The sequence below is a fragment of the Hibiscus syriacus genome, unplaced genomic scaffold (assembly GCF_006381635.1).
Source record: "Hibiscus syriacus cultivar Baekdansim isolate YM2019G1 unplaced genomic scaffold, ASM638163v2 tig00110621_pilon, whole genome shotgun sequence".
Classification (NCBI taxonomy): domain Eukaryota; kingdom Viridiplantae; phylum Streptophyta; class Magnoliopsida; order Malvales; family Malvaceae; genus Hibiscus; species Hibiscus syriacus.
This window is the reverse complement of record NW_024062802.1, coordinates 789411-796465: the sequence shown is the minus strand read 5'-3', so window position 1 is coordinate 796465 and position 7055 is coordinate 789411. Positions and strand designations below refer to the sequence as shown.

Genomic DNA, 7055 nt, shown 5'->3' with positions numbered 1-7055 from the left:
TTTATGATAAAAGTAATAATATATCTAAAGAGGATCTACCAATTGTATTTATAAGCGTGAAAATTCTAGAGGTGAGCATCGAATTAAGGAATTTTGTATTAATGCAATCATTATACTTGATAATTCAAAAACAATAATTTAAAACAAGAGATAAATTGTTAATAATCAAAATAAATCTTAATCTTATTAGATATATTACATATATTTGAATACGTCTCTTAATCTTATTAGTCTTATGTTTCCATATTTCTAGTTGGATAGTCGCTAGATATGTACAAAATAATTTGATTTGATTTATTTTTTATATTATCATTTTATAAGCTTGACTATATATATTTATCAAATACATAAATAAACAGTATAATTCTTTTCATCAAATACTTTCCTAGATTTTTTTTTTGGAAATAATACCCTTGGTGCATCTTTATTTAAAGTAGGAAATGCCTTTTTTCTTCTTTTTTTCTTCTGGTATAGGTTTAGTATGTACCTAACCCTACTAATATATGTTATTATATATATATTATAATTTTTTAAAGGTATTATAATTTTATTTCAAAAATATATATTTATACAAATTTTGATACATTAATAATTTATATGATTGAATGATTTTCATATTGATATTATGTTTTTGTATTTTTAATATCTTATTATATTTTATATAATATTTTGATTAAATTAGAAAAGAATATTACGTATTTTAAAAACAATATATAAAACAAGTATGAAAGATAATAAAAATTAATGAAAGTAATCCTCCATTTAAATGGATCAATTAAATGAGTACAAAGATTCGAATAACGTTAAATTTTCTATAAATTTAAGGAGTTATAAAATTACATTAAGATTATTTTTTTCATCCACAATTCAACTCCAAATAAAATATACCTTTGTAGAATCATAAAATGACGTTAATCACTGCCAAACAATATCGTCTAATCGACACCTGATTATCCTTTGGAGGCAATTGTTTTAATAATATGTGTGGGACACTTTTTAGATTTATGTAAAGGTAAATGAGTTTCAATTGTTTGCTTCATGCACTAAGAGTGGCTCAAAATTCATATAAACGTAAAGTGGGAAAAATCTTAAAATTATGACCACTTTCCAATTCTAACAAGAACGAGAAGAAAACAATATATATATATATATATATATATATATATATATATATATATATATATATATTACTGGGTGAATTCACGAGATAATGTTCTCGAACTTTTTTATTCACGATATAATGCACATTTCAGATTAATTGCTGGGATGGGGTGAATTCTACAGTGATCTCGTAGGACGCCATGCAATCCAGGCGATCTTGTAGGACGCCATGCAATCCAAGCGACATACGGGAGACATACGAGTGACATACGAGCCATACAAGCCATATACGAGCCACGAGCCAATGGAGAGGTCGCCATGCAGTATTATACGAGGAGAGGTCGCCATGCAGACGAGCCAGCCAATGGAGAGGTCGCCATGCAGACGAGCCAGCCAATGGAGAGGTCGCCATGCAGTCTGGGCGACCTTGTAGGTCGCCATGTAGTCCCGGCGACCTTGTAGGTCGCCATGTAGTCCCGGCGACCTTGTAGGTCGCCCCGGCGTCACCTAGCTCCCGAGACCATGCATGCACATGCAGCCAAGATAACTTCACGTGCTCCTGCTCCCCGCTGCATGCCTACAGCTATTGATGGCATGTGATCCTAGCTCACGAGACCATGCATGCACAATAATTGAACCATTGTTGTTGGTGAAATAATTGAGGCAGCCGGTTATATATGGGGTGTGCAAATCGCAAGAACATAAAAGAAAGATCACACATAAAAGAAAGAAAGAAAGGGAGAAGAGATTGCAGCCGAGAAAGAAAGAAAGGGAGAAAGAAAGGAAAGTAAGAAGAAGAAAGGGAGATAAGGTAAATTTGTTTATATTTAAATTAGTTTATTATTATAAATGTTAATTAGTTTATTAGTTTAGGGTTATATGATTGTTAGTTTAAGTTATAGTATACATAAATTAAAAATTATTTAATTAGTATATGTTTGATAGTTATATAGTTAAAAAATAATTAATTAGTTTGTTTTGTTAATAGTTAGTTATATAAAAAAATTATTTAATTAGTTATAATTCGAGTGGACTCAGGTCGACCCTTTGGACTTCTGCGAAGCATTGGATTTGGTAGCCATTCATCATGATCCTTTTTGGGCCAATATGATTCATTCGAGATCTGTCTGAACACATAGCTGTAGACATTTAATATCCTACGTAGGTGGAAGCATTCATCAACATAAGTGTATGCGCTTACACCAGCATACATACATGCAGCGACTGCATGAGCACATGGATATTTCCATGCCTGAAAACGACCACAATCACACCATTTGTGTCGTAAATCAACTCTAAATGTTTGGTCTTCTCCTCCGACGTTACGACGTATGCACGACACGACAAAAGTATGACCAACTCGGTCGAAATTATGAACAACCATTGATGTTGCCAATCGCTCATTTGCTTCCATTGATTCCACCACTGTAGGAGCCCAAGTTTTACCTCTATTTATGAGACTCTCAATTTCCTTGCCTTTGTCCGACCAAACTTTACCCAGTCTAAAGTACGTCTCTTTCACCACACTCGCTATTGGGAGATGGCGTGTACCTTTTAGTACCGAATTAATGGCCTCAACAAGGTTTGTGGTCATATGTCCGTATCTCCGACCTTCATCGTATGCTTGCGACCATTTTTCCCGCGGTATTTTTGAAGCCCACTTCCAAACACGCTGATCATCGTAAAATACCTTCAAATTCTCCAATCTCTTGTCAAAATTTGGTCGAAGTAGTTCGTATCCTGTTCCATAATATATTGTGTTAAACCGCAATTAAAAAAACCACGTAAAAAATACACAAATATTGAAATTAAAACTTACCCATGCTGACTATCTCGCTACGAATATGTGCGTTATGAAACTGGTCGATACTATTCTTGCCAATATGACGGATACAAAATGTCGGATATGCATACGGAGGTATCCAACGACTTCCTGGTAGTTCAATTGCCGCCAAAATACCCGTTCCTCTATCGGATATCAAGCAAACTCCATCTTCACGAACGACATATTGACGTAGATTGGTTGACTCATGTAATCCAACCATGGTTCCAATATCATCATCTTCTTCAAGTGGAACTGCAGCATATCTGACTGGGTTGGGGCATATCATAAACCTATACCTCAAACCATCAACTGCAGCTCGAATTTTTCTTTTTATCTTATGCTTCATTTCTATAAATGTGATGTCTTTTTTGAACATCATATTTATTGGTTTTTCAGACTGAAAAGCTACTCCGACCTCATTTTCCATAATCTGTCCATTATAATGGACAATCGTGAAAAAGTTGTTGCTCATTTTCTCTACAAATAAAAAAATAAATTAATTTAGATTAAAATATTAGATAAGATAATTTCATAAAATATTAAATCATTAAATATAATATAATATACTATTATATTATATTAATGATCAAATAAAATTTGTTATTTAACTTGATTAATTGATTAATTACTAATATTATTAATAATGATTTAATAATTATTATTAATCTAATGATTTGATATTTAATGATTTAATAATAATATGATTTAGTCATGATTACTAATAATTATTTATTATAAATATTTAATGATTTAGATTTGATACTAATTATTTAGTTATTATTACTAATAATCATGATTAGTTTGATAATTTTTTTTATTTTTTAAAAATATCAAACAAATTTGTTAGGCAAAATATCGTAATAATTCGTTGGCCGGATTATTTCATTCAATTAATTTTACTCCTTACTAATTTACACATACAATATAAATAAAACAAAATATATTTTTTTTAAACAACACTAAATATTTTTAAACACAATATTTTTTTTAAACAAAAATTATCTCGCACAAATTAGTTTATATAATCTAATATAAACTTACTATCTAACTAATTTACACATACACAACAACAAAAAATAGACAACAAAAAATAATAAATTACTCACGTATTTATGCCTTCCTCCTTTCCTTTCTTTTCCTTCTTTGTTTCTTTATTCGAATCAATTTCAACATGGGCAAATGTTGTGGAATAATGCCCTGTATGTGTAAACCGTTTAATTTATTTAAACAGCAATAGCTCCCACAAATTAATTTTATATAATCTAATATATTATAATATAACTTAAACTAATAAACTATTTCTTTATTATAATATAACTTAGTTAAAATAACACACTAATTAAGCACTAATTAATTTTTTTATAATATAACTTCAACTTCAATGAACAATCTAATATATGTTTAAAGACACTAACAAATTAATTAATATTTTTTTTATATTTAATAACTTAAACTAATTAACTAATTAACTAATTTTTTTTATATAATATAATATATAACTTAAACTAACCAACTAATAATTTATACTAACAAACTAATTAACTAGATTTTAGTTTTACCCTAAACCCTAAACTAACAAACTAATAATTTCATATAATAAACTAAATTAAACAATAAAAAATTACCTCACAAACTATGTTTGATCCTTTATCTTATTTTCTTCTTCTTCCTTTTCCTTCTCTCGGCAAAGTTTATATGTGCTTATGCTTATACTCCTGGTTGTTCTTCTCCTTCTATCCTAAACCCCATATCATTTATATAAAGCAAAAAATCGTTGTACAAAGTCTTTAAAATTTGACTATTGAATAAAATATTATTAGGATTGAATCGTATAACTATTGAGCATTGAAAGTCTTCAATTGAACATCAATATTTGTTGTATTTAACAGCTAAATTAACGCTGCAATCATACAGCTATGGATGCAACGCATGCAGCTACGGATGCAGGAATCTCCCAGCTAGCTATGGATGCAACGCATGCATGAGTGATACAGTTAAAGCTTGGTCGTTGCATGCATGAGTGCTACAGTTAAAGCTTGGTCGCGATGCAGGAATCTCCCAGCTATGGAGACTCCATGGCGACCTACCACCTACCCTACCACCTACCATGTCGTAGGGACTCCATGGCGACCTACCATGTCGTCGGGACTCCATGGCGACCTACCATGTCGCGACCTACCATGTCGCCGGCAACCTAGAATCGATCCTTGGTCGCCCCGAGTGCCCCATGCATGAACCGATCCTTGGTCATCCTTGGTGCATGGCCCATGCAGAGGTTTGCCGAGATCAGACCACGTGAACAAAGCGCATGCGACCTATCCCATGCCTCGTGCATGGCCCATGCATAGCACCAAAGCAGCATCAGCGAGCAACAGCGGCCACCAAAAGCAAATAATGATGGACGCCGGGCGTGCATGGCGACCTTATAGGACGCCGGGCGTGCATGGCGACCTATAAGGACGCCGGGCGTGCATGGCGACCTATGTTGCCACTGTAGAATTTACCCCATTCGAGCAATTAATCTGCCCAGTGCATCATCTCGTAAAATATTTTTTTTGAATCCATTATGTCGTGAGTTTTGCCATATATTACTACCAAACATTACACTAAAATACTCTGGTTTTTAAAAACAAACCGTTTGTTTTCTTCTTCATCCCATCAGTTTGCAAAAGTATTAATATACCCCAAAAGTAATTAAACCCACCATTATATATACATATATATGTGTGTGTCTGTAACCATGTTTAAGTGATTAAAGGTGGGGTTTGATCGGACATGACAGTAACGACATTATTGCATGGCCATGCAGATGAAAACTGCTGGAATTGATTCAAAATCAAAATCTGATGTACGTCCGATAATTTTCGTCGGAGAATACTGTGTTCGGATCGGAGTCGGTCGTTGTCTGTCGTTACACGGTGACAGTGGTAAAGAACGGACCTCAACCGGTTGGTCAGTTCTCTGTTCTCGACTCGAAGCCGGTTCACCTGGTTCCTTAAGTTTTCTAAATGCTTCTGTTTACGCATCCGTGACCTCCTGGCCGATTCCCGGTTGGATATCATACGTCTCCTCTTCCGTTCGTCGACGACGGAGGAATCCAGTTGGTTCGGTTCTTCCGAACCAGAGTTAGAGTTGTTTTGGTCTTGGGTTGGTTCATCTAAAACGGAACCCAATATTGCGTCGGGTTCTATTGTTTGGAAAGTAGAGAAAAGTTCCGGGCAATGATCCCACGGCGTGAAGCCGTTTTCAAAAGCCGGAAACGGATCGTTTTCCAATTTCGAACCGGAGGAAAACATGGCCGGAACTGTGGACAACATGACTTTAGTACTATTACTAATAATAATGGAAACAAAAACAAAAGCTTCTAAATAATATAAGGGAAAGGGAGGAAAGGAGGAGAAAAGGGAGGAAAGGAGGATAAAAGGGAAGAAAGGCAGCGTAGGAGGCTCATATTTATGGACGAACCCGAGGGGTATTGTCGGCTCCACGTTATTGCATGAATAGTGCATCTCAAGGGTATTTTGGTAAGTACATTACATTTTTTTATATACACGTATCAATTATAAACCGTACGTGTATAGATATTAACTTTTGAGTCAGGTGCAACTACGTAAGTTATACTACTTGTTTTCGTAAGCAATTTGGTTCCACTAATAAAGATAGGGTAATTTACATAAATTTTTCATTCATGGTTCTCAATTTTGATAGTTTTTTAAACTTTAATTAAAAATTTTAAACTATATAATGGGTGTATCTTAAGTAAAATATTTTAATTTTATATAAATAATAATAATACGAGCCAACGGTTTCATTTTTTCTTAGTCACGAAGAAACAAAATAGTGTGGGATCCATGGTAAGCACGTGGCGGATTATAATAGGAGGAATATGAAAAGAGCCAATAAATTGGGAGAATGCTGATGTGGAGCCAAGTATGAGAGGAAAAGGCTATGGATAATTTAATTGATATCTTTTGAAACTTACGAGTTAAAATGTTCTCTTTTAATGCAGGTTTTGGTTAGCAGAAAATGTTATTATTAAAGAGAATAACTTTTTTCGAATTTATATTTTTATGTTTGGTTCACGTATAAAATTATAATATGCTAATAACATATTATCAATATTATAATT

The 7055-nt window shown here is 33.3% G+C and overlaps 1 protein-coding gene across 1 annotated transcript; it reads right to left on the bottom strand.

The window, feature by feature from the left end:
- Positions 1-5535: 5535 nt before the first annotated feature.
- LOC120135813 (light-inducible protein CPRF2-like) lies at positions 5536-6477 on the bottom strand. Its single transcript, XM_039152005.1, has one exon. It carries the CDS (start codon positions 6433-6435, stop codon positions 5671-5673), a length of 765 nt encoding a protein of 254 aa, XP_039007936.1. The 5' UTR covers positions 6436-6477; the 3' UTR covers positions 5536-5670.
- Positions 6478-7055: the final 578 nt, after the last annotated feature.